The sequence below is a fragment of the Oryza brachyantha genome, chromosome 7 (assembly GCF_000231095.2).
Source record: "Oryza brachyantha chromosome 7, ObraRS2, whole genome shotgun sequence".
Classification (NCBI taxonomy): Eukaryota; Viridiplantae; Streptophyta; class Magnoliopsida; order Poales; family Poaceae; genus Oryza; species Oryza brachyantha.
Window position 1 is genome coordinate 17,439,245 of NC_023169.2, and position 27,614 is coordinate 17,466,858.

The window sequence follows — 27,614 nt, forward strand, 5'->3', positions numbered from 1 at the left end:
ACATGCGTTATTGCGTTAAGTACGAGGGAAATTGTGACTAAAATAAACCTTCGTCACTTCTTTTCACCTGTACTTATGCTTATAAGCTAAAATTTAAATTTTTAAAATTAAAATTTTGGTTTTTATTCACCGAATTTTATTTTCTAGGCTTAGATTTTAGGTCGCTAAGTATATATATATAAAAGCTTTATTCATATATTATATTTCATATGCAAATATATGTTTTGGTTTTTCCCATTCCTTTTATTTTCGTTTTTATTCTCTCTCTACTGGTCTACTCAAGAATTTAATCAGCGAGTTACTCCACCTAATACGGGGAGAGATCATCATGACCTAATGAGTTTAGGGGTCCATCCACTTACCTACTCCATCCATCCCATATAATATGGAATTTCGATTTTGGTATCGTTAATGTTTGACAACTCGTCTTATTTAAAAAATTAAAAATATTATTTATTTTGTTTATTATTAAAAGTAGTTTCAGTATTACTTATAAATTTTTATATTTGTAATAAATTTTTGAATAAGATGAATGGTTAAAAATTACAAGTGAATAGTCAAAATCCTATATAATATGGGATGAAGGGAGTAGTATCTAATAACTGGTGCACATCATGAATTTCTAAACTGTGTGATTTTAGGAAAATTGGTGTCATTGATATTTATTAGAAAACTTTCTTCGATTGGCTTTGGGTTATACTCATAGCCTAAACTTTGAATTTTTAACCTTAAATTTAGAGTTAATTTTAAATTTTTTTCACCGAAGTTTATTTTCTAGCATTGCCTTTTAGATCACTGTGTGATAATGTTAATAAAAGTTTTATTCGTAAATTATTTTACATTTGTAAATACGTCGTTTGTCCTTTTCTTTTAATATGCCAAAAGATGACCTTTGTTATTTTTCAACTTTTGGATATTTGAAGTCCATCAGTCCCTATATATATCCTAAGACCAATACACACTTTATTTTAAAACCCTGGTAGAAGTCCATTTTGGTCTATCTGGTAATAATTTGGGAGAATCATAATCTTCCACAGGTGCGGCTTTTAAAAATAATTTAAAAAAATGTTGGTCTATCCGGTAACAATTAGGGAGAATCCTAATCTACCACGGGTTTTTAAAAAAATAATTAAAAGATTACATTCTTGTGCTGTCAGTGACTTCTGTTGTAAACTTGCGATGTAGCTTTCGAATAAGTGTCAGATCATTTTCGAATCTGTCCTTGGCAATCTTGTCTTGTGGGACTAGACCAAGATATCCTCCCAAATGTACAGCCAATCGGGCAGAAAACACCAGCACATGCAAGGTGCCAAAACCCTAGAAAAAAAATCGAAACGAAATCACAAGTGAATGGACTTCACTTGTTTTGTTTTTGTTTTTGCCGAATTCTAGATGAGAATGGAGTGTCAGTGAGAGGCTCCACGAGCTAGGGTTCAGTTCACTGGGCAAATCGAGGAGAAATGGACCAAGCATAGATATTTGGGATTATTAATTTCTAAACCTTCGGCTTTGCCTCTTTAATTGTGCTCTGTAGTTTTCCAAGGCCAGCGTCAAAGTTGCGTGCCTCACCCTGATCAACTGTTCAGGGTCATCTTTAGCGGTATTGGTCGAAAATATGAAATGATATATTTACTAACAGAATAATTTACAAATAAATTTTTTATATATGTGTTTATGACGATTTAACAGTTAAAGATGAAAAATAAATTTAGTGAAAAAAAATCTTAAAATCAACTTTAAATTGAAGGTTGAAATTTAAATTGTAGGGTATAACCCAACCAACAGCTAAAAGGTTGGGACTTGAACGTCTGAAGTGTTCTTTGGTTGTCAATTGACGTTATTTTCTGCCAAACATTCGAGTCAAACAAAGGTTTGCTGGGTAAATGACGAAACAGAGTTCTAGTCTAACACGTGTATGTAAATATAGCCACTCTTTATATGCAACCTGATATTGTTATTATTTGATTTAATCTGTCGTGTTTTCCTTCTCAGCTTTAAGAGGTTTGTCACGTAAAATTTGTGTATGTTTTCCTAATTTTCCTAACAGCTCAAGTAATCTGATTTACTAGATGGGCTTAGCGGACCTGGAGTTTATCTACATACAGATTAGGTATAGATCCATTGTTTTTTTAATTATGTCATTAAATGCCAGGTGGGATAGGATTCCGATTTAAGAGTCATTCACCAATTTTGCTTTCCCACAATAATGTACTTTCAGGGTACTTTAAAATTGGCAAAATATGGGGTTATCTTTTTGTTTTTTTCAAAAAAAACAAAGTGGAATATGTAACCAAAAAATAATTACATGTTCTTAGTGATATAAAAACAAAGCCTGTAAAATAAACTACAATGAAAACCTCAAAATCAACTTCCAATTAAAGGTTGAAAATTCAAATTTTAGCTTATAAGCATAATCAAAAATAAAAAAAATGAAGATGATATTTTGCATGGGACGAGATAGAAAACACCACTTGTTAAATTATATTTTGGGAGAGAACAATTCTCACTTACTTTATGTAGTATACAAATTAGTAACGCCAATATAACTAAGATGGATGCAAAATGGTGGTGGGAAATGCCTAAAACTTTTATTTGAAGCAAACTATAATATGTGGCATAGCCCGCCTTCAGGCTGACTGGGTTACCCTGTAATCAACAATTACAGCCACCCTCATAATAAAACCACAATAAGAAAACTATGGTTAAAAAGCTTTTTATTACATAGATCAATAATGTTACATAATAGACACCGAATATATAAATTACTAGACTAGAATTTGTATAGAGCAAAATAAGTAATTTGAGCAAATACCCTATGACATGATATGCAAGAATGGACAGGCACTGTTCAAATTAAATCAAGATGATTGGCTCTAGATGATGCAACTTCACGCACTTGTTACTTTACATTAGAGTAATACTTGTATATAAGTAGTCTATAGGAGTGGTTGTTTGAGTTTTTACGAAAAGACAATAATACATTTGCAAACGAAAAATAATTTGAGAATAAAACTTTTAAATATGTATTCTTAACGATCTAAAAATCAATCGAAAAATAAACTTTGGTAAAAAAACTCTAAAATTAACCTTAAATTTAAATTTAAAAATTTAAATTTAGTATATAAACATACGCAGAAGCGAAAAGACGAGGCTATGAGATCATTGCATTAAGTCCATGTGACATTAAGCCCCGTGGCAATCTAAAACGGAAAACAATGTAGATACAGTAATCAATTATAGAGACCACTTCGACATAACTGAGCACCTAATGAATGACCTAACCAACATTTATTATGAGAAAAGAAACGCATTATTTGGTTGTGGAATTCGCATGCCAGCTTTTGCTGTCGACAGACGAACTGGCTGCTATCACCATCACTTCCTCCTGTCAACGTGCGCAGCGTCGCGTACAGTAGCACGCATGCTCGTGCGGCTCGCCTGTCCGCTTCATATATTCCATCGTGATGTCATTGTTGTTTTCTTTAATATTAAGGTGGTCATTGTTTCGTTTCTTATAGAAAAAAAATAAAATGATATATTTATAAATAATTTTTTTATATATGTTCTTAGAGATCTAAAAGCATTTTGGTCTATTCGCGTCAAAATTCCCGTATCTCTTTTCATGTTGGCACGAATACATAAAAAAGAACATGTCCCACTATTAATTTCTAACTTTCGACGGTGTCTTCCCTATAACGTAATTTTTTTGCGGTGTCACTCCACTAATTTCGCGAAGTGCTGATGTCCCGTAGCAAAATTTTCCTAGTTTGTTCATTAGTGGGTCCACAGCTCCAAGCAATCCCTTACTCTTTTTCTTAAGAGGCTATTTTGTTTCTGCTCCTCTTTCAGGTTCTAATACTGATTTTGTCCTTTCTTTTTAGGGTTTTTTTTGCCCTTACTTTTTTAATTGAATCAACCAATTGCCCCTCATTTGGGTGAAATGACTAACGGTGTTAAATAACGTATTAAAGGACTATTTTACCCCTCATTTTGATAATTTTTTGGTTTACCTCTGTTTAAATCATAGAAATATACAAAAGCAATATATTATTAATTCAAATGATATGTTTAAAAACTTAAAATTTTAAAAAATATTTGACAGAGTTTCAAAACTATGTAAATTTTTTTTAAAAAAATAAGTTTCATAGAAATATACAAAAGCAATATATTATTAATTCAATGACATGTTTAAAAACTTATAATTTTTAAACAGGGGTAATTTCGTCATTTAAAATCAATATTAGATTTGAAAATTAGTGCAGGAACGAAATTAATATTTTGACGGTGCCTGAGTAGATTATATAATACTCTACATATTTTTTGTATTCTTAACCTTGTTAACCTAACAACCAAATAAATGCCTAGAAATGCTTAGAGGAGGTTTCACTCACGTAAAAGCCTACGTGGAAGCAAAGATACCGGCCCACGGCCCACGGTCCACGGGCTGGTTGACGGCCCACCAGCGGAGCCCAGCTGGCGGAAATGGAGGGAAAGTGGGGGAGAGATGGAGGGAAAAGGGGGAGCGTCTCCCGAGGCGCACCCGCGCACGCCGACACGCGCACGCAGCACAGTGGTGTGGGAGAGTAGAGGGGAGCTCGTCGGAGGCCGCGCCGGGAGCGAGGTTGCGGGGTGGAGGGAAGCCCACGGAATCGAAACCCTCCTCCGCCGCGGCGATGGAGGAGCGCGAGGGCCCGTCCTCCCGCCGCGCACCCGTGCAGCCGCGCCCCTCTTCCTCGCCGTCTCCCGCAGCCGCCGGCCCCGAGGTGGCCCTCTCCGCCCTCCACCTCCTCCTCCTCCTCGCATATTTCTCGCTCCGTTTGGATCCTCTTCTCTGGTTGAAGCTGTGTACGCTTCTGTGCTCGCAGGCTGCCGGCGGCGGCGGGAGGAAGCGCAAGGGCGCGGTGGCCGGAACCGCGGCCGCGCAGAATCCTCGGAAGGTTCGTATTTTCCCACGCAAGTTTGAGGAACGGAGCAAATGTCACCTGACAAAAAAAAATCATACCTGCTGTTCTTCCCCAAATACAACATCGCAATGACGCATCCGTGTTGCAATTATTTCCCGCAGAATTATTGGACAAATCGGGCTTATGTTTTCTATGGACATTCCCGAGATTTTCGTGACGTGCGCGTAGAAGATTTGCCTAATTGTGCGCGTGTGATTGCGGAGTTACCACCGCAGCCGCAGCCAATGTCACTGGTAGATGTAGAGCTCTGGGTTATCAGATTGTTTGGACTTCATCCTAAAACCCAGGATCTCTCTATTAAGGGTTTCTGCTCCGATTACTGCCTCCCCGTCTTAGTTCCAGACTGGTATAATGGGTACTGGGAAACCTTTGATTGTCTATCTGATGAATCATGGGCTTCATTTGCCAATAAGGGAAGGATGTCAATATTCATATTATATGTGGACTCCTCTGAAATCAAGCACTACGGCAGTTTGCTCAAATCCATACCTGGTGATTGTTCTCAGCTAGGAACGGTTGTGCTGCCTGAACAAAAAACACTGACACATTTTCTCCGTTTGGATCGCATTTCCAGTCACCTCGCACAAGACCTGACAATGAAACTTCAGAAAATGTCTGCCTATCTTGCTCAGCATTATGGCCACCAATTCAGTTGTGCTGGGGCGTGGAGGGCAAAAATTGAAGGCTTTGGAAATGAGATTTGGTACCTTTTATGATTCATACAACTATGCACCAAGGTTACTTAAGGACATAGAATCTAAAAACCTGGCAGTTTTGTGGATATCAAGGATACGGAGGTTGCAGGTTGTAAAGATTACCGAGTCCTCCACCGTATATTTTGGGCATTTGCAGAGTGCATACGTTCCTTTATGTGCTGTCGTCCTGTGATCTGTGTTAAGGGCACACCATTATGTGGGAAATATCAAGGGGTGTTGTTGACTGCTCTAGCATTTGATGCTAATGATCACTCCATTCCAGTCGCATTTGCTGTTGTGGAGGGTGAGAGCATGGAAAGTTGGCTGTGGTTCCTTAGGAATGTGAACCTTGCGGTTGTGGACTGGCGATCTGATGTATGCGTATCATACATGACTACAAAGGAGAGTTACTTGATGCTATAGAGGAACTCTGTGACGATCCTCGAGACACAAATCCATGGAGATACATAAAAACCCGGTGGTGCATTGAAGATCTTGCTGAAAACTTCTTCACACATTTTGGTGACATGAAGCTGGTAATGCTATTCAAGAGACTTTGTCATCAGAAACGATCAAGTAAGTTTGCCAAAATTTGGGAGGAGCTAGATCAGTTGACACTCAAATATACGCAGGAGAAAGAACGTGGTGCCAGTGAGGAAATTCAGCAGGAATCTGTTGAGCATGGTGATACAGAGTTTGTGGAACAAAGCCCATGCAACCATCTTGATTCAGTCAGAGATGAGGACGCAAGAAATTCTGCCAGTGGCAGGAGGAACAAAATAACAAGGTTTTCTGAGTGGATTTATCTAAAACCAATGGCTAAGTGGTCATTGCTGTACGACACAAATGGAGCTAGGTATGGTATCATGGGCACTAATATAGCTGACTTATACAAAGACAACCATGTAATGAAGGGGCTAGAGTGCCTTCCGCTCTCTGGATTAGTAGTGACAACATATCTGCGCATCAAGGAGTATTTCAATATTAGAAGTGCTGCTGCAAAGAAATCAATTGGCAACCCTTCAATTAAGTTTCCTGAATTCATCCAGGATGAAATGAAGCCACAATGCTGAAAGCTGAGGCGCATCACGTGATCTGCATGAACAATAGGGATAAAAATGTTTTCTCTGAGGGAGACTTTAAGGTTCAGTCAAAGGAGAAGCATGAGATTGTTTATCTGACAGAGACAGAAACTTCCTATAACAAATATTCCGTTCAAAGCACAATCAGAAAAACTGCTCAATGTTCATGCAACAAACCGAAGTTGCTTGGCAGGCCCTGTTCTCATGTCATTGCCGTCTGTTGTACGTTTGGAGTTAGCCCTGATGAATACATGTCCCCATATTACACTCTGTCTCAACTAGCAAACACTTTCAGTGGAAAATTCAAGGTATCCGAGTCCTTCCGAAACTATACGTCAGAGCAGTTCAGCAGAGCTCCTTCGTTTTCAGCATTTATGTCAGGAAATACACCGACATGGATCCCTGACAAAAAGCTCGAGTTTGGTCTTCCTGTATCCCTAACATCTGATGGGACACATAATCGTGTTTATGAGGAGCAACGATGCAACACTGAGAGTGGATCATTAGTTGCTGACAATCAAGGCACTGAAAACTGCTCATTAGGAGAAACTGACGAGGTATAGTTTCTGGTATGACCTGTAGTTATGGGCATCTATTTGCTTTGTATCATGAATCTGTATTCGCCGTTGTACTTACCTATGCTAAGTCACCCTGAATTTCCACAATCATTTGCAATGCTCTCTTGATTGATATACCTGAGTTGAGAACAACATGGGCTGCATGGTCGTAGAAACTATAACTCGTCTGCAGGATAGGGATGTATAATATTCTAGCCCTTGGAGACCTACCCTGTTTACTGGACCAAGTGGCTCAAGTGTGTTCTTATACTTAAATTCTTTTTCCTTTTGATTTTTATGAACAATCAACTTTTTAACATGATGACTACGTGAGATCAACCAAAAACCTAATACACATGGGCAAAACAAAGAATTTTTATATAAAATATTGGAGTAAATTTCACAAAATTACGGATGGTATGATTAAACTATCATAAAAGTACGTATTTAAGAAATTGTCCCACAAAACTACAAATCTAACATCAATTTTATCCCAAAACAACCTTTGAAAGTTTTAAAAATATAAAACATGTAGTTCTTTGATAGTTTCACTACTAAGGTCATGTTCGTTGCTCTGGTTTAATAAGCCAGGCTCGTTTTTCGCGCGCACGCTTCTTGAGCTACTGACCGGTGTATTTTTTTGAAAATTTTCTAGAGAAAAGTTGCTTATTAATCTATTTGTTTAATTTTTATAACTGATAATTAATTAATCATGTACTAATCTATTAATATGTTTTTGTGTCGGATAACTTAGCTATAACTCTATAACTTTGTAATACATGATGTTAAATCTGTAGATTTCTGAAAAATTTAGTGCTTAATGTAGTTTCCGATAAATTGATCAAATATTTGTAGTTTTGTGAAATTTACTCAAGAAATTACTACAAACAATTCATGTACATCAGTGGGAAGACATCAGATGAAAACACTCGTGCACGCCCAGATATATATGATAAGAAAACTTCTTTTTCTGTCATACGACCAACTTCTACCGTTATAGCAGATGTTAATAATATGATTCTAGAATGGTTGTGTTACTATTCTAATCATCGATTAGGACTGTAGATATTACCGGCTAAAAATACAAAAGGCCATTAACCTAGGTAAGGATTTCTTATTTAAATATTTTTTATTAATAATTTGCAAAAATATATTTTATTAAAAAATTTACAATCTCTAACGTACAGTAGGTCGGCTTTTATTAAAAAAAACACCCATGTAAATGGGTTATTGATCTGACTTGGTGTATGGCTGTTGGTGCTGGTGGAGGGGTGATCAACGACGACTGACGTTTTTGAGATTTTTTTTGCAACCGATTAAAACAAAATAGTAGTAATGGAAATCATATATATTGTAATAGAAAATGATTTTATTGTAAGCTTAAATTTGTTTTTTTTAGATTTTTACGATAGGTCTGTTTGCAACTGGCATTATTTTACACATAACACAAATATTAAGTTATTCTTAAAAAATCCTAAAAATGGCTAGCTAGTGTGCTTTATGGGTGCCGTGATGGAGTTTTGCTGGCGTCCCATAATGCAGGATAAAACACACCAGCAAGGAGTTAAGTGGGCTGTCTGCAACTCTGCATAAATGCTAGCCCACAATTGTTCTCCGCATCATATTAATAATCCTCTAGGTGGTCATTTAGGATATATAAATGCAAAAAATTCAAACAAAAATGTATTTTTTTACAAAGTTTTAATAAAATTATAAAAATTAAAAAAAGCCTCAGGAAAAGCCTATGCCAAAACGATGTAGTAATTCGATAATCACGAGCGCCATTACCTTGCGGCCCATGGGCCTTTAGCACGTAAGTTCTTCAGGCCCAAAGCAGTCATCAATGGCGGGAAAACGAGCGAGAAATGGAGGGAAAACGAGTTCCCAATCTCCCTTTCCCTCTGCGACGAAAGCGAACACCTCTGCGGCGGCCGGTGGAGCTGAGCTGCCCATGGCGAGGCGCGCGGCCGTCGATTCGCCCCCGTCTTCCTCGCCGTCTCCTGCCTCCTCTGGCACCGATGCGTCCCAGCCCGTCGACCCCGTCGGTTCCTCTCTCCTCTCCACCCTCTCGAATCTTCTTCGTTCGGCTTCTCTCTCTTGAAGTTTTGTGTGCTTTGAGCTCGCAGGGTGCCTCCGCCGCCGGCTCGAGGAGGAAGCGCAAGTGCCCCGCGGCGGCTGCGGCCAAGCGGAAGCCTGGGAGGCAGAAGTTTGCGTTCTCCCAAATCCCAACCAGAGCAACTCCCCGCATCTTGTTTTCTTGTTTGATTCGTTTGAGGCTGTGATTTGCCACTGGCACCTGACAATGCCTGGATCTCCCAGTGAAAATGCTGTCACTATTGTTTTGTTTCTGTTCTGTTCTGCCCTAAATACAACATTAGCCTGATGCATGCAGTAATTTTGTCATTTTTTTGGTTTAGGTTTGCGTGAAGAATATCGGCCATTTGTATTATGGGCATAGAGAAAATATTCATTTCGTGGATTTCGATGATTTGGATGGATGCGAATGCTTGATTGCCGAGCTACCGTCCCCCACTGCTAATGTCATTGGTGGATCTACAGATCTGGATTATCAAGATGTTTAGGCTCCATCCAGAAACACAAGATCTCTCAATCAAGGGGTTCTTCATAGAAGAAGATTGGCTTTCCTTTCCAACGGACTTGAAGACCTATGATTGTATGTCTGATAAAAAATGGCATACCCTTGCCAGAAAGTGAAGGCAAAAGATGGGGAGAGAAAATTCATTTTGTATGTGGACTCATCTGAAATCAACAACTATGGCAGTTTGCTTAAAGTGATACCTGATGATTACTCTCAGCTGACAACGGTTGTGTTGCCTGAGCAAGAAAATCTGACACGTGATTATACATTGGATTGCATTTCTCACTGCATTGCAGAAGACCTGACAATGACAACAACACAGATTGTAGCTCATTTTGCTCGCAACTATGATAAGCAGATTAGTCATGCTAGAGCATGGAGGGCAAAGCAGAAGGCCTTGGAGATGCGATTTGGTACCTTTTGTGAGTCATACAACAATGCTGCGGAGTTACTTAAGTCCACACCATGTGCAGAGCCTTTCAGTTTTGTGGACATCAAGGATGTAGAGATTGCAGGCTGTAAAGATTTCCGAGTCTTGCACCGTATATTTTGGGCATTTGCACAGTGTACGCAGGCTTTTGTGTACTGCCGTCCTGTGATTTGTGTTAAGGGGATGCCACTATGTGGCAAATATGAAGGGATGCTGTTGACTGCTCTAGCGTTTGATGCTAATGGTTACCCCATTCCAGTAGCATTTGCTGCCATCGAGGGTGAGAGCAAGGAAAGCTGGCTATGGTTTCTTAGGAACGTCAAACATGCTGTTGTGAAGGAGCGATCTCATGTTTGCATCATACATGATGGCAAAAGGGAATTGCTGAATGCTATAGAAGACCTCCAGAATAATCCTCAAGAAACACATCCATGGAAGGATGTAAAAAGTCGGTGGTGCATCCAACACCTTGCTGAAAACTTCTTCTCACATTTTCATGACAGGGAGTTGATGATGATGTTCAAGAGGCTTTGTCAGCAGAGCAAACAAAGTAAGTTTGTTAAAATCTGGAAAGAGCTAGATGAGTTGACACTCAAATTTATGATAGATAAAGAAGGCGGTGCTGGTAGAGAAATGCGGCAGGAGTCAGTTGAGCCTTGTGAGCCAGTGTTTTTGGCACAAACCCCATGTAACCAACTTAACTTGGAGGAAAATAATCGCCGCACCAATGGCAGCAGAAACCAGATAACCATGTTTTCTGACTGGATCAGTACAAAACCAATGGAGAAATGGTCACTGCTACATGATACAAATGGAGCTAGGTATGGCATTATGGAAACTGATATAAATAAATGCAACCATGTATTGAAGCTGAAGGGGATAGAATGGCTTCCACTCCATGTACTTGTGGGTGACATTTAAACGCGTGACAGAGTATTTCAAAAACAGAAGTGCCGCTGCAAACAAAGCAATGGGCAATCCTTGCATGAGCTTCCCTGAATCTGTCCAGGATGACATGAACGCTAAAACTCAGAAAGCACAGTTGTATCAAGTGATCTGCATAAACACCGATGACACAAAAGTTCTCTCGAAGGAAGAGCGCCAAATATTTAAGGTTCGGTCAACGCGGAAGGAGGTAACTGTTCGTACGGCATTAAAAATATATCCATAACACAAAGAATAGTGGATGCAAAACCATAAGCATTGCTCAATGTTCATGCAACAAAGTGAAGCTATTTCACAAGCCCTGCTCTCATGTCATTGCCGTCTGCTGTCAGGTTGGAGTTAGCCCTGATACATACATGTCCCCTTGCTACAGCCTGCCCTATTTAGTTAAAACTTGGAGATGGAAAATACATAGTGAGGGTTATTATTCTCTGGATGTCCGAAACAACCGATTTGACATCATGAAAATGCCACGAGGCCCAAACGTTTGGAGCGTGGCCTTCCTGACGTTTTAACATCAGACAGCATGCACAATTGCATGGATGAGGGAGAACCATGTGCTCAGGGAGAAACTAGTGATGCTTCATTTCTGTTGTCATCATCTAAACTTATTTATGCCAGTTAACTGTATCAGAAATATTTACTAGTACTAGCCATTCAACTTGACTTATCCTATGTAACCTTGGATTCCTTGTAAAAAAGAAATCATGTGTGCCAGTGTGTGTTATGTCAGGTTGTGGACCATGAATTTGCCTACGGAGGTTTTGCCTGGGCAGAAAAGTCTGTCATCTAAATTTCCTGCACAGTATGTCGCCTATTGACTTATTAAGGATGAGCATAAGATGTCAATGACAAGTGAAGAAATTGTAGCTTTTATTGCTGCAGGTTTGGTGATAAGATAAGCCTCCCTGTAGCATGGAGGACAAAAATGAGGGCTTGTGAGATTACCATTCGGTACCTTCTATGATTCATACAACCTAGTACCAAATCTTGAAGAACCTGTAAGAACCTAATGAAATCTTGAACTTATGTTATCGGCTTAACCATGTTTTGCATTAGACATTGAGTGTCGGTTATGGTATGCAAACTTGTGTTTCTGTTACTTTTGTAGTGCTTATATGCTCCCTTAGAACTGGTTTTTGCAGATGTTAAGGCAATATGGTAGTGGTCTCATGGTCATGGATACTTCCAACCGTGGGCATGAATGTGGTGTAAATCAGGTTTGATTTGCTATCTCACAGTGAACTATCACCCTCTTTTCCAGTTGGTTGCAGTTTCTGTTTCTATATCTGAATAACTATATAGTTTGATATTGTTTCACACCCTGATATGCACCAATGAATTGATGCCAAATCCATTCCTGCAAAAAAAAATGATGCCAAATCATCTTGAAAGGCATCATTTCTGGGATGATTGTTTAAGGAATGCCATACATGCCTCTGTGACAAATCACAATCTCATGGTATTTTTGCAGCAAATTACTGGAGTCTCTGTACCAGAACCTGTTGATTCTCTGCACAATGCAGGTGATCATCTCACGACCTTCAGAGTAATCCATATGCTGTAATACTGATAAGCTCGTCTGTTTTTCTCCGTTTTACTGCCCCAGCACCCCAGCAATAAAATGCAGTATCTACAGAACCTGCATCATGAGATTTATAAATCTAAGAGAGTGAAAGCTCCCAACCATTCCTGAAGCAGATAATTGCAGATTCTGCAATTTTGGTTGCTGCGAAGTTGCAGTAGCTTGTCTGAATCACCCCCTAGTGATGTCGGTGGATGGTGATACGAAATCTGACGCTCTCAATCGATGCACGTGGTCAGCGTTCGCCGGCACATTATGCAATTCCTTAATCATTTTCCCGTGTCTTCCTCGTGTTGCTCATGGGTAATATTAGTAGTATATATGATCTGAAATTCTGATTTCTGAACGCATACGCATTGCGATCGAGTTTCTTCCATCAGTTTCTCTTTGGGAACAAGACGTCACGAATGCAGAAACCACATGAGCCTTACATTACACCCAAGAGAAAAATGATTACTATATTAGTAGTAGCATGATAAGCTGACCAATCATAATCAATTAACCAATTACTCGGAGGTTGTAACGGCCACGTTCACTTACTTTGCTGTGTCCAGAGGAAGAAAGCAGAATAAAAATATGCCCATTAATTAAGACAAACACAGCAAAGCTGATTGACCATTCAAAGTAAAAGGAACACAGGAGACTCCTGGACCCAGCTTCCATGATTGGAATTTGGAACTCGCTTTCTGGGCATGGAGAACAAACAGTTCATCCAACTTGAAAAACCACATTTGATTTGGTCGTGTCCCTGACACGCAAAAGTTCAGGAACAAGAAATGATTAATCAATGAGGTTGCGACATATGGGTTCATTATTTTATTTTATTTTTTAAAAAATCAAACAATATATTTGCAAACGAAAAATAAATTATGCATAAAACTTTGATATATATGTTCTTAGCGATCTAGAAGCAAAGTCTGAAAATAAAACTATAATAAAAAAATCTCAAATTAACTTTAAAATTAACGCTAAAAATTTAAAATTTGGTCTACGAGTTGCATAAGTAGAAGCGACAAATATACGGTGGACGGAGCAGCAGCAAACATGAAGAAGTAATTAACGCATTGTTCAGAATCACTGCTAACTCTGTCGGTTGGATCATATCGATCGCAACCGACACGATGCGTCGCGACGACCATCAGATCAACGATGAGCTGATCTCACCTCCTCCTGTGCAGCTGCGACCGTCACGTTCTGCACGGCGACTGACAGCATCGATCGACATCATGCACGCCATCCATCGGCTACACGACCTACCTGGCGTGTATATATGCCATGAACAACTTATTATGTCTTGTTTACTTCTCTACAAACTACAGGTCACTTGCAATTGCAACAGCCAACCGGCGAGTCGGAGACGAGGGGAATACAGCACATGCACGCATGACACGCTGGCGCGCCGCGGCGGCCGTGACACATGCGTGGTGGTGGAGCCCCTTGACTTACGCGGCGGCCTATAACTCTTATCGTTTTAGACAATGGTGTAATTAAGTTTTTAAAACTTTAACTAATAGTAACCTCTAAGATAATTAATATGAAAACTCTAGAAACATGTTTTATAAAAGAAGCATTTTGTTATATTTATAATGCTGCGTTTGGTTGACGTGGTGATAAGTTAACTTATTCGGCACAGAAAACGTAATAATAGATTAGTACACGATTAATTAGTTATTAATTATTAAAAATATAAAATATATAATATGATTTTTTTAACAACTTTTCTATAGAATTTTTTTTAAAAAAACATTATTTAGCAGTTCAGGAAGCGTGCGCGCGGAAAACAAGAGTGCTAAGTTAACTCATGGGTGCTACCGAACGTGGACTATATATATTAACAGAAAATGACAAGATAAATTTAGAATATCGTATCTTGTCTAAGAATTATTAAACCGGATGGAAGTATTGTATTTTATACTTCTAGAACTCGCTTCGCTTTATGTTATAAGTTAGTTTAGAATTGTTAATTCAAACCACTTTAAAATTAATTACGTTTATACAAAATAAGTAGCTTTTGCAATATAAATAAATATATAAAAAATATATTTATTAGTGAATTTAATTAGATTAATTTAGTGTTCTAGATGAAATTAAATATTGACATATTGTGTTCGACCAATATACGTAGGAAGGTAGGGGTACGAGAGGGAAACACGAGGCGGCGGCGACGGCGAGCTCCTCCTCCTAAGTTGGGTCTCTCCCCCCTCCCTCCTCCATCCCCGCGGCTCCCCAACTTTATCCTCCTCCCCTTCCCACCACCCCCCTCCCCCCTCAAACACCACACCACCCGCGCGCCGCGCCATGGTCGCGCCCTTCCCCTCCTAGCACCGCCTCTCCCCATGACAAGGACCACGGCGATGGCGCCCACCGTCGCCGCCGCCGGCCTCACCTGGTCCTTGTCGTCGTTGCTGCTGATCATGCTCGTCGGCGGGGCGTCCGGGATCCGGGTCGACGTCATCCGGCTGCCGTCGGCGTCGCCGTTCCCGGCGTTCCGGGAGGCGCCGGCGTTCAGGAACGGCGAGGAGTGCCCGGCGAGGGGGTCGCCCGAGGGGCGGGTGGACATCGCCATGACGCTCGACGCCAACTACCTGAGGGGGACCATGGCCGCCGTCCTGTCCATCCTGCAGCACACGGCGTGCCCGGAGAGCGTCGCGTTCCACTTCCTCGCCGCGCGGCCCGACCGCCCGGAGCTCGTCGCCGCCATCCGCGCAACCTTCCCGTACCTCGAGCCCGTCAGCTTCTACCGCTTCGACCCGTCCCGCGTCCGCGGCCGCATCTCGCGGTCGGTGCGCCACGCGCTCGACCAGCCGCTAAACTACGCGCGGATCTACCTCGCCGACACGCTCCCCGCCGATGTGCGCCGCGTCCTCTACCTCGACTCCGACGTCGTGGTCGTCGACGACGTCCGGAAGCTCTGGTCGGTGGACCTCGGCGGCCACGTCGTGGCGGCGCCGGAGTACTGCCACGCCAACTTCACCAAGTACTTCACCGACGCCTTCTGGTCGGACGCCGACCTCCGGTCGACGTTCGCCGGGCGGCGCCCGTGCTACTTCAACACCGGCGTGATGGTGATGGACGTGGACAGGTGGCGCCGCGGCGGGTACACGCGGCGCGTCGAGGAGTGGATGGCGGTGCAGAAGCAGAAGCGGATCTACCACCTCGGCTCGCTGCCGCCGTTCCTGCTGGTGCTCGCCGGCGACATCAAGCCGGTGGACCACCGGTGGAACCAGCACGGGCTCGGCGGCGACAACATGGAGGGCAGGTGCAGGAGCCTCCACCCGGGCCCGATCAGCCTCCTCCACTGGAGCGGCAAGGGGAAGCCATGGCTGCGACTCGACTCGCGGAAGCCCTGCACCGTCGACTACCTCTGGGCGCCATACGACCTCTACAAGCCAGCCGCCACCGCGCTCGAGGAGTGACCACGCCGCCGGCGAGCCGAGCCACGCCGCCGCCGGTGCACGGTGTTCGAGGGATAGGAGGAAGAGATCAATCCATGAAGAGATGTACGTATTACGTGCATGCATGCATGTAACACAAAAGGCAAAAAAAAAAATTAATTGCATGCTAAGGGATTACAATTCTCTGCTATCATGGTAATATTGTTATAGTCGCTGATACGTGGATCTCATTTTTTTTTCTTCCGTATCAGAGGACGTGAATCCATTCATATATGCATCTTTTCTCCTCTGGTTTTGGGTTCTTTGAAAAATTTTTGGCCTTGGATTGGATTTGATTCAGCGTGATGTACAATGTATAGGATATTGTCGGTTGCAGGTTGGGATGGGTGTATGATGTGTAAAGAAGTATACAGATTAGGGTGGTGAAATGGGTGGGTACACTTTACAGATGTGTATGTACATGCACATATATGTATGTAGACATGCTTTGATGTTGATATATCACACGAGAAAACACACACATTCAGGGGGACAAAGAAAGAGCGATCCATAGCTTAATTTATTATCCGTTCATCTGTTTTTTATTACGTATTTCATGTACTTACTCAGTCCATTCAAAATCCATTTCTACGAGCATTTATATGATTCTCACTGTAGCAATAATTCTACAACCAATCAAGTATTTGAAAAAGGAATTTAAGCAATTCAAAGTCAAAACTTATCGCTAACATGACTAAAGAAACATTTTAAGTAAATTTTAGTATTTTCTAAATAAATTAAAATAATTATATTTTAGAATAACAGTACCATAACAATATTAGTCGGTCGGTACCATCATCTCATCGTCGGCCGCGATCAAAGAAATAGATGGAGAAGCCCACCAAATATCAGGCCCAGTCACATCACCTGGGCCTTCAGGCGTAATCCGAACGAGTATGCAAGTAAACTCTCGAATTTTGGCCAAACCATATCTAAACGCAAGATTGCTGCCATACTGAAAACACAAATCGACGCCACAACTCTTATAACTGACTATATTAGTCACACGTACTAATGCTAACATCGACACATATTTCATAATATATTTAATCGTGACAATGATTTTACTATGCCAACCCCGATTCGGTGCATTCATTCAAACGATCAACTTTCATCTAAATGATCTTTTGTTAGGGAATATCATCAAACGGTGAGACTGCATAGTCGGAGACGGTTGTATGAGTGTGGTGTTGTGTATAGTTGTGTGCGCGCACATGCATTAGATGCATGTAATTCAAAAATAAATAAATACCAATCCTATTTACCAAGTCATAACCAAGATTTATAAAAAATGTTGCGGTGACCAGGCTGGATAGGACACGGTAGCAGTAACCGATGGTTTTATTTAAATAAAATTTTTCTTCATCCAACAAACGATGGTTTCCACTTCATACCATCACTATCACGGATTTTCAATCTTTTCTCGTTCCACGAGCGATGATTTTTTTTCTTCAAATTATATGATAATCATGACAAACTATGTTTTTGGAATTATCGCACGATAATCACGCCACCACAGCTTCGGCAGGTGGAACTGTTTCATGAACCCTGGCCACGACAGCCAACAGATACACACCCTGCATCAGACCATCAGTCCGTGTGATACTATCGCGCTGTATGGTACGGAATGAGAGCATTGGCGTTGTAATCCCAGGGGTGTCTAGATTGAGATAATTTTTAGAATAAGTGTCATGTCAAATATTTGATCGAATGTCAGAAAGGGTTTGGACACGAATGAAAAAACAAATTTCACGCATAGCCTGGAAACCGCGAGACAAATCTTTTGAGCTTAATTAATCCGTCATTAGCACATGTTGGTTACTGTAGTGGACTAATTAGGCTCAAAAGATCCGTCTTAACATTTTTTCATAACTGTGTAATTAGTTTTTTTGGTTTATCTATATTTAATGATTTATTTAGATGTCCAAAAATTTGATGTGATGTTTTGGAAAAAAATTTTTGGAAACTAAACAAGGCCTAAAAAAGAGCAAAAACAAAAAAAAATGGGCAGCGTATTCCAAAAGTACGTGAGCACAGTGCGAAGGCGGAAACCTGAGACGTGCGCCGTCGCAGTCGTCCGCGACTCCGCACATCGTCGAAGACGAATGCGGAGACCAGTGACCTGACTGGACTGACACGAAGCTCAGATTCCTCCCACTCGATTCACCTCGCCGGCGAAGGCGAGGGCGACCGCGAGGATGTCCTTCTTCTTCCGGGCGGCGTCGCGGGCGCGCCCGTCGCCGGAGGAGGTCGTCCGCTCCATCAAGGAGTCTCTCCTCGCCCTCGACACCAGGACCGGCGCCAAGGTAGGACAGACAGGAGCCCCGTCCACCCCTCTCCTCCCTCTTGCTCCCGCGTTCAACTGCGCCCCGCGACCTCGCGCGCTTCGTTCCTTTCCCCTTGCCGGCACATGCCGGCTCACACCCCCGTTGGGCACGCGCAAAGCTGGGATCTTGGGTTGATTAGTGCTCCAGCCATCGGTTACTTTCACTGTCGCTTGTTTTCTCCTGATGAGTGATGAGCTATCTATCTGGATCTTAAGTTCTAGTGCTTCAGGACGGTGGTAGCGCAAAATGTGCTTGATTTGGTGAGAATTCGTCCTACAATGTAGTAGTGGCAGACACGGAAGGCAATATAATCCGGGTGGTTTGTCTTCGTCTGCCTCTTCGATGCCACAATTGGTGGTGCCATGGGATTAGTCTGTGGTTTAAATCTTCACAAATCCGGACCTTTGGGATTTGGATGGTAATGGCCTGTGCTGAGACTGTGCCTACCATTGGACTTGGAGTGCTTATTTTGCTCCAATTTAGTGGCGATGAAGGTGGCAATGTTGAGGTGATTCGAGCTGAGGAGCTATACCTATAAGTTTAGGACAATTATATTAGGAAGATAGCAGGCCAAATCATTTGTCTGAAACGACAAATAAAATTGAGTGGAGTCTGGAGGTAGTACTTGACAATAAAATTGACTGGAGGTTGTGATTTGGGAAAAGGGGATTTTGTTATATTTATTCACTAAAAGGATTAATGTGGTACTTGGGAACTGTTAGCAACCGGGTTCAGTTTATCACTACTGCAAGAGCCATTTACTCGTAAATATGCTTTCATGTTGAGAAATTCTTTTAGCAGTGTCCATATACAAGTAGACTTCTGGAAGCTAGTTATAAGCAATGGCCTATTTGTTTCTTTGATTTACCCCTTGTTTTATGATTATTATATTCCACTATGTATGTGCTTATTTACAGACAAAACACCATGTTACAAACCACAGGTTTTCTCACATAGTATTTGTCTTCTAACTAGGCTCTTGAAGATGTTGAGAAAAATATATCTACCCTGAGACAGACGCTTTCCGGTGATGGAGAAGTCGAACCAAACCAGGAACAGGTTCTACAGATAGCCCTTGAAATTTGCAAGGAGGATGTCCTTTCGCTCTTTGTTCAGAATATGCCTTCCTTGGGTTGGGAGGTATGGTTTCATCAGTTGAATTTGATGTCCTTTCTATCAAGCTCACTTGACCCCCTAGTTCTATATTACAGGGTAGGAAGGATCTTGCCCACTGCTGGAGCATTTTGTTGAGGCAGAAGGTTGATGAAGCATATTGCTGTGTGCAGTATATTGAAAATCATGTTGATCTTCTAGATTACCTTGTAGTTTGGTAAGGCGCATTTTCTTGAGTATTTGATAGAAAACATGTTAATTCGTTTATTGGTAGTAATGCAAATATGGTGCCATTCCTGATACTGCCTATTTGCTGTGATAGCAAATTCCTTTATGCTTTCACTTTCCTTCGTGTCCCATCATTTGTGTGAGTTTATTTATCTCCATATTAAATACATTATTAATTGTACTTATTTATGATCTGTGTCTACTGTTATGTCATTGAATGCTTTTCTGGTTAGCTGATTAACTCTATTGCATCAGCTACAAGAATTTGGAAGTTGCATTGAACTGTGGGAATATGTTGCGAGAATGCATAAAATATCCTACACTTGCAAAGTAAGGCTTCATAAAATTATTTCCCCTATGCATAAGTAATCATTAGAAGTTAACTGAGCTTGTTTATGTTGCATTCACGAAAACACGGTATCCAATATGCTTTAAAGAAACTCTTCAGCTACATATTAAAACAGGAAAGTGAATTAATTTAGCAATTTTCATAACATGGCAGTTACAACGTTTACTCGCTAGTTCCCATCCCTCTTATCGATTGCTTACTAAATTAATTAACAAACATTATGAAGCTCTTAGCTCTTACACCTTTCAGTTTTATCTTCTGAAATGTATCAACGAACAACTTGGCTTTGTTATCAGCTAGTTAACTAAAGCGAATAAGCAACCATACCAATAATACCATTTAGTTAACAATATATCAATTAATTTTACATGCATTTGAATATTTGATTTTGTAGCGCTCTTTCAGATATTTATTGGAGTCAAGTAGCTTCGAGTTGTTTTTCCAGTATGTTGAATTATCAAACTTTGATATTGCTTCTGATGCTCTGAACACCTTCAAGGTAAACCTAGTTTTGTTAATTTGGTATGCTACGCTATATTGTCTGGAAATTTTGTTTTGGTTCTTAAACTTGATGGTTTGTTCTTGACAAGATGTTTGCAGGATTTGCTCACCAAACATGAAGGTGCAGTTTCAGAGTTTCTGTTCTCCCATTATGAGCAGGTTAGCTGGAGAGTTATCTTTTTGTGAACTGTGTTTATTTATGATGTCCCCACCTTTTTCTTGTCAACACCATCATTTTTGTAATGTATATGTTGATTATTGTCATTATAAAATTTTCTATACATATCTTTAATATCGATAATTCATTTGCAGTTCTTTGTGCTCTACACAAGACTTTTAACTTCAACTAATTATGTTACAAGAAGACAATCAGTGAAGGTTAGACTATCTGGATCGCTCTATTCAATTTATTGCTGAACATGGAAAGAGGATATTTAAAAGTGTTTTGGTTCATTTCAGTTTCTTTCAGAGTTTTTGTTAGAGGCCCCAAATGCTCAAATTATGAAGCGGTACATTTTGGAAGTCAGTTATTTAAATATCATGATTGGCCTGCTGAAGGTATTTGAGTAGTAATTATACATTTCCTGCTTCTACATTTGGAAGTCACTAATGTATTAAATTAGCCTCTTTATTTTACTTTCTCTATCTGGCTCTTCTTTACTTTCTTTCTTTTTTGACAATGGTAGATAGTGCTCCAAGTATGTGAAGAAATCCTGCTTTCTTACTGGATTGCCAACCAAAGGATTTCCTAAGTTCCAATTGTAATCATTTTCAGTCTAGGTGATAAAGGTTTAACACTTGAATGCCATACTGTTTGCCAAGTGGTTAAACATTGCCTTGTCGGTATATGAAAAAAGGACAAGCAGTCACACTCCTGAAGAGAACAGGGTTATAAAGTTCTGTTTTAAGACAATTAAGCCATGGCTACAGCTCATTGTTATAGATAACTTCCTTTTGCTTCATGGCTAATCAGTTTTTCATGTCTATGCACATGCTATCTTAATGGCTCAACTAAAGTGAAGCTTTTGTAGGATACAAGCAAAAATATCCGGATATGCGCCTTCCACATTTTCAAGGTATTACTTTATCCATAATCTTTCAACCTTTGTATTCGGCTAGCTATAACTAACCATCTAGTGCCAAATGAATTAATACCAGTTGTTAATTATCACATAATGATCCTCTGAAGTTGCTTATAGTTGACCTTTCAGTGTTATAACTTCTACAGAATTTTGTGTTTCTTGTGATATGGTATCATATTTAATCAAATCATTTTTTGTACTTGATCATATGTTGTTTGATTTGTGAAATATTCTATCGAACTTGATATTATTAGTCCATTGGAATGGCATAATAACTTCTGTTTCACTATTATTTTGGGTTTCACTTTCACTGCATGGAAGCAGGTATTTGTTGCTAATCCAAACAAGCCTCGTGATATTATTCAAGTCTTGGTAGACAATCACAGAGAATTGTTGAAGCACCTTGACAATCTTCCCACAGGCAAAGGTACTTTTTGCCCTCTACTTCCAACCTGATGCCAGAAATGGAGAAATAATCGTTGCTAGATTGTTGAGGGATGCAGATTATGGCACTCTTCTAATTGTGCTCGTTTTAATAGGTGAAGATGAGCAACTTGAAGAGGAGAGAGATTTAATTGTCAAGGAAATTGAGAAGCTTGTGCACTCATCAGTATAGACCCTCAATAAATTCAAGTTTCACTGGTCAAGAAATGTGATCCCTTTCTTCTCTTGTTCTTAAGGTCTCCTGTATAATGTGATCCCTGTATAGAGGGTGCTTATCTTAGGGAAATACTTTGGCCAAGAAGTAGTTGGTCATAAGAATATACTTACTATTGATGTGTGCATTTATCCACAGATAAATTGGTAAATGAAATTGTGTCTTGACATCAAATATTCTTGTTTTAACAGAACTTGATGTCATTGTGGACATGGCTGAACATGCTACTTGATCTCCATTATGAATGGCAGCTGATGCAAGGCATTATCTTTTGTTCAGAACTGAAATGAAATATTTCAAGATCTTTGACAGCAGCTACTGAATCATGAATCGCAGCTGACGAAATATTTCAAGATCTGTGACAGCAGCTATCAATTGAAACATGTTACGTATGAATATGATATGCTTCTATATATTTTTCCGTTGACATTTGACAATATATATGTGGGGGGTATATATATGATAATATACAGGAAGGAATTAATTGAATCCGATTAACATGGAGGGTTGGTTTCTTGTATTGCTAAGATGCAGCTGACGTCAGCGGCCGGAAGATCACCGGCGCGCCGTACTGCGGGCTGAGTATCATGGGCACCCGGGGCGCGTGCACGTACGCCGGCGATAGCCGGAACTCGAACCGCTGCAGCACGAGGGCGAGCACGACCTTGGCCTCCATGAGCGCCATGTTCTGCCCGATGCACACCCGCGCGCCGCCGCCGAACGGTATGAACGCCATCGGGTGCCGGCGCCGGTGGTGGCCGTCGGCGGCGTCGTCCGCGGCGAACCGCGCCGGGTTGAACTCGGCGGCGTCGGCGCCCCACACCGCCGCGTCGTGGTGCACAGCCAGGATCGGGATCATGACCTCCGTCCCCGCCGGCACCACGCACCCGCCGAGCTCCACGTCCTTCTTCGCCTTCCGTATCATCGCCACCGCCGGCGGGTACAGCCTCAACGTCTCGTTCACGATCATCGCGAGCTGCACACGCATTGATCAAACACAGAGGAATCAAATCAGCCAAGAAATCCCATGGATGCATGATGCATATATCTATATGCGACGTCGCGATCGACGGCGTGATGACATTACGTACGGTTCTGAGCTTGGGGAGGTGGTCCTTGGTGGGGAGGTCGTCGTGGCCGCAGACGGCGAAGACCTCCCGGCGGGCGCGCTCTTGCCACTCCGGGTGCATGGCGAGCGCGACGGTCGTCCAGGTGAGGAGGTTGGTCAGCGTCTCCTTCCCGGCGAAGAAGAAGTTCTTGCTCTCCTCGATGATCTCTGGCGCCGTCATGGCCGGTGCCATGAAGCTCATGAACTCCCTCATGCCGCCGCCGCCGCCATCGTCGACGTGGTCGTCATCATCCTTCCTGCTTTGCAGGTCGGTGACGAACTTGGCGAGGTGCTTCCTGATCTCCCTGTCGAGCTGCCACACGCGCCGGTTCCTCCTCGTCGGCAAGAACCTGTACCCGGGGATGTACACCTTGCTGTGCGCCTCGGCGGCGTAGCCGGCGAGCTCGTCCTGGAGCCGGAACACGACGCTGCCGTCGTGGTAGTCCCGGCGGCCGAACGTGGCGAACGTGATGGCCTCCTGCGGCACGCGCTGGAACCACGCGGCGACGTCGACCTCGGCCTCGCCGGCGGCCTCGGCCTCGCGCGCGCGCTCCGCCAGGCCGTCCAGCATGCGGCCGACGGTGCCGGCGACGAACGGCGCGACCATCCTGAGGTTCTCGGTGTGGAACGCCGGCGTGAGCACCCTGCGGCGGCGCGCCCACCGCTCGCCGTGGAGGTTGCTGAGGCCGTAGCCCTCGAACTGGCAGATTAGCGGGTGCGCCTCGTACCGGTCGAAGCGATCCGCCCGCGACAGGAGCACCTCCCTGATCAGCTCCGGCTCGCTGACGACCAGCCTCGGCGTGCGCCCGAACCAAATCAAATGCATCGGACCTGTAGGCAAAAAGTCGAAACATTTTGATTACCACCAATTTACACGATACTATTCTCTTCAGTTCTATAATTTTTGTTGTTTTAAACAATCACATATCAGTTGCTCATAGATAGCTTCCGATTGAGATCCTTTGTCATTATGTTACTTTTATTACAGTCACTGATATATGAGTCTCATTATTAGTAAAATCTATGAATCAGTGACTATAATATCATTGTTATAATGATAAAGAATTTAGATCCATACAACTCCAAGGAATGGTCTTGGACCACCTTGAATTTTGGTCCATAAGATCTTCATATATATGTAGAAATGTTGGTTTTAGCTTATTTGCAATGATATATATTGATGTATATTCATATTGTACTAGTTAAGCAAGTTTGATGTATGTTTTGTTGGATTTGCGATGTTGTGAAAATTTAGAGTATGGAGTAAAACCCACCAAAAAAATCTCCGCCGCTACAATTGCTCGTCGGCGTTATCAAATGCTGGAACGCAGTGTGCTTCGAAAGACTTTAATAAATATTGTCATTTTTTGACATACTATAGTTTCATTGGCAGTGGAGATAAAATAGGGAGTGTGCAATTTCCCCTTGATTTTTCGACCGTTCGATAGGAATCGGACGGTCCAGATCGACGTAGGAAAGAGGTTATGTGTGCATGTGTCATGTGTATATATGTAGTCAACTTTGACAGATTCATCATTCAAAAAAAAAAAAAACTTTGACAGATTCAAAGTAGACGCAGGCAGCATCAATGTGATGCTCATGATCCATTGAGTTGTGACATATTGGCAAATAAAAACCAGCACTGAACTGACAGACGAGATTAAGTTCATCATTTCTTGACTGACCGATCAACAATAAGATTCCTCGCTTGGATTAAACGCGGATGTGCATGCCTGCCTGTAGGTAGCTAATGCTCACCATATTATACTCCACAAACCGTTGAAAAAAGGATGGAATGATCATCGGTTGCCGTGACAAAGCAGATAAACTAATCAGAGCATTAGCAGAAGCAATTAGGGCAGATCCCTGAACTGAAAATGCTCTGGCAATGTGCAGCAAGCAGGAGAGGACTCATCACTAAGCAAGCCCTGCATGTGGGTTGTGCTCTGAAAAATCCTGGGCTGCCGGATGGATCTGCATGGGTGTGAGCTAGCCAAGCTAAGCTAATTAAGCTCCTTGCTTAATTAATTAATTACTCACTCAATCACATGACCATTGACCTACATTGACAGCCTGTTGGAAAGATCCATGGATTCATGGATGGATGGGTGAATCATGCAATGCAATGGTGAGATGAGATGTGAGTGATGACAACATCACCAAGATTTGACTTGGGAGGCTATGGCTATGGCTAACCTAGCTGCAGCATTATCAAAGAAAGAGAGCAGTAGCAGCAGTAGTGGAGAGGGAGGGGGGGCATGCAGTGGTAGTACACCTAGCTAGTACAACAAAGTGAAGCTCTCATCTCACCTAATCAACCATAATTTAACCTTTGCCTTCTTGTTTCTACTTGCAAAAGCATGGAGCCATGTCCCCTTCCTAATTTCCCTCCCGGTTCACGCGTCATAGCCTACGCGATTTATATAAAGTTTACTTTGTATCAAATGCACAACTTGATTAGTCTCTTCTGAATTTTTTCATCTGAATTTGACACTCAATAAAATGGGCACCAAATCGCCAATTTTGAATTTTCCAAAGCCGCAAGTATATATTATCTGAGATCAATAAAAACTTCCTTTATTAAAAAATATGCATGCTGAAACTTGACCAATAGAGTGAGATTAATTGGAGATGGAGATTACATAAAAAATTAAATTGAGTGGAGAAAAATCAGATTATTTTTTTCTGTGAAGTTGAAACAGATTAAAATGGGAAACAAATGGCCAATTTGAAATTTGAAGGTTGCAACTGTACATGCACGGTGAAACTTGATCGATGGAGAGAAATTAGTCGGAGAGGAAATTAGAGGGAGAGAAAAAAATTTGAAATGATGAGATGGAGATTAGAGGGCGAGGGTTTGATTACCGTAGAGCTTCCTCCAATGGTGGTAGAAGGCGAGGACGCGAGGGAGGATGTCGTGGGAGGTCGGGGGCTCCATGGGGCGGGAGGAGGCGTCCACCATGAGGCGGACGAGCTCGATCGAGCTGCCGACGAAGAACCGGTACCCGGGCCCGCGCACCCCCTGCGCCGCGAAGCGCCGCTCCAGCCGCCGCGGCCGCCACCACAGCGCCTCCGCGGCCCTCGCCGCCGCCGCGTACACCACCACCCACGCCGCGGCGCTGGCCACCACCGCGCCCCACGTCGGCGGCGTCGCGCACCACGGCCACAGCCACGGCCACCACATGGCCACCGGCCGCCGCTGCTCTGTGCTACTGCTGCTGCTGCTGATGATGATGATGACGACGACGACGACGACGACGACGATGTTGCTGCTGCTGCTGCTGCGGCGGCGGCGGGCGGCGGCATATGTGTCCACGCGCCGTGCCGTTTGCCGCGGGTTTATATATGCGTAGCGGCAGTTGGACTTTGAATCAGAGGGATTTCGAGGAATTTATTGATCAATTTTGATGCTGTGATGACGTCATAAACGTGTTTGATTATATGCACCTCTATTTTCTTTTTGATGTTATCTGCTAAGTTGACCGTTTGTAATATTAAAAAAATTATATAATTGTTAATTTTTTTATTTAATTTATTACTATAAACACTTTACACATGACTTATAATTTTATATATTTGCATGAAAGATTTAAATAAAACGAATAGTCTAATATAGATAAAAAATTAATTACGTTAAATTGAAAAACAGGAGGGAGTGCTTCGTTACCATGCAGGTGACCAGGTTATGCATGGTCTGATGCAGAAGGAATTGATCATTTATAGTTCTGGGGTTAGTTTTTTTATTTTGAGAAAAACTCTGGATTAGTTGGTGCATGGAATTGCACTGAGTAGGTTACTTTTGTTACTAAAGTATATTAGTATTGTGGTCGTTGAATCAACACTTTAACATAGGTCAATTTTTAATGGTTGTTCTTTAATATTTAAGAAGTTTTCTACTGCATCAGTAACTAGTTACCTAGTAATATTATGGTTGTGTTCGTTTTGGATGTTACGGTG

At 41.9% G+C, this 27,614-nt stretch overlaps 3 protein-coding genes across 4 annotated transcripts; 2 read left to right on the top strand and 1 right to left on the bottom strand.

Annotated features, from left to right (window-relative positions):
* The first annotated feature begins 15,118 nt into the window (after positions 1-15,118).
* LOC121054960 (probable galacturonosyltransferase-like 4) lies at positions 15,119-16,838 on the top strand. The gene has a single exon (XM_040526195.1). It carries the CDS (start codon positions 15,194-15,196, stop codon positions 16,271-16,273), a length of 1,080 nt encoding a protein of 359 aa, XP_040382129.1. The 5' UTR covers positions 15,119-15,193; the 3' UTR covers positions 16,274-16,838.
* A 1,590-nt stretch (positions 16,839-18,428) lies between these two features.
* LOC102714026 (calcium-binding protein 39-like) lies at positions 18,429-23,013 on the top strand. Of its 2 annotated transcripts, XM_015839906.2 has the most exons (12): positions 18,429-18,597; positions 19,594-19,758; positions 19,830-19,948; positions 20,215-20,289; positions 20,714-20,807; positions 20,909-20,968; positions 21,122-21,187; positions 21,269-21,367; positions 21,841-21,885; positions 22,216-22,318; positions 22,431-22,533; positions 22,741-23,013. In XM_015839906.2, the coding sequence occupies exons 1-11, from the start codon at positions 18,490-18,492 to the stop codon at positions 22,505-22,507; spliced, it is 1,011 nt and encodes a 336-aa protein (XP_015695392.1). In that variant the 5' UTR covers positions 18,429-18,489; the 3' UTR covers positions 22,508-22,533; positions 22,741-23,013. The 2 variants fall into 2 exon arrangements, with proteins under 2 accessions (XP_015695392.1, XP_006658046.1); XM_006657983.3 differs by having other exon boundaries at positions 22,431-23,011.
* Positions 23,014-23,039: 26 nt separating this feature from the next.
* On the bottom strand, positions 23,040-26,595 carry LOC102710803 (cytochrome P450 734A5-like). The gene is made up of 3 exons (XM_040526409.1): positions 26,523-26,595; positions 23,775-24,488; positions 23,040-23,524 (listed from the first exon to the last, which is right to left on the bottom strand). Exons 1-3 carry the CDS (start codon positions 26,593-26,595, stop codon positions 23,073-23,075), a joined length of 1,239 nt encoding a protein of 412 aa, XP_040382343.1. The 3' UTR covers positions 23,040-23,072.
* Between the last annotated feature and the right edge of the window lie 1,019 nt (positions 26,596-27,614).

What these genes read in the sequence shown, in the direction of transcription:
- LOC121054960 (XM_040526195.1), top strand. Translation starts at nt 15,194, where the DNA reads ATGACAAGGACCACGGCGATGGCGCCCACCGTCGCCGCCGCCGGCCTC.
- LOC102714026 (XM_015839906.2), top strand. Translation starts at nt 18,490, where the DNA reads ATGTCCTTCTTCTTCCGGGCGGCGTCGCGGGCGCGCCCGTCGCCGGAG. An exon ending in TGCCTTCCTTGGGTTGGGAG is followed by an intron (nt 19,759 to 19,829) that starts GTATGGTTTCAT and finishes TCTATATTACAG; the next exon opens with GGTAGGAAGGATCTTGCCCA. An exon ending in GCGCCTTCCACATTTTCAAG is followed by an intron (nt 21,886 to 22,215) that starts GTATTACTTTAT and finishes GCATGGAAGCAG; the next exon opens with GTATTTGTTGCTAATCCAAA.
- LOC102710803 (XM_040526409.1), bottom strand. Translation starts at nt 26,595, where the DNA reads ATGGAGCCCCCGACCTCCCACGACATCCTCCCTCGCGTCCTCGCCTTC. An exon ending in CCATTGGAGGAAGCTCTACG is followed by an intron (nt 24,489 to 26,522) that starts GTAATCAAACCC and finishes TTTTGCCTACAG; the next exon opens with GTCCGATGCATTTGATTTGG. An exon ending in CGCCGGGAAGGAGACGCTGA is followed by an intron (nt 23,525 to 23,774) that starts CCAACCTCCTCA and finishes TGCGTGTGCAGC; the next exon opens with TCGCGATGATCGTGAACGAG.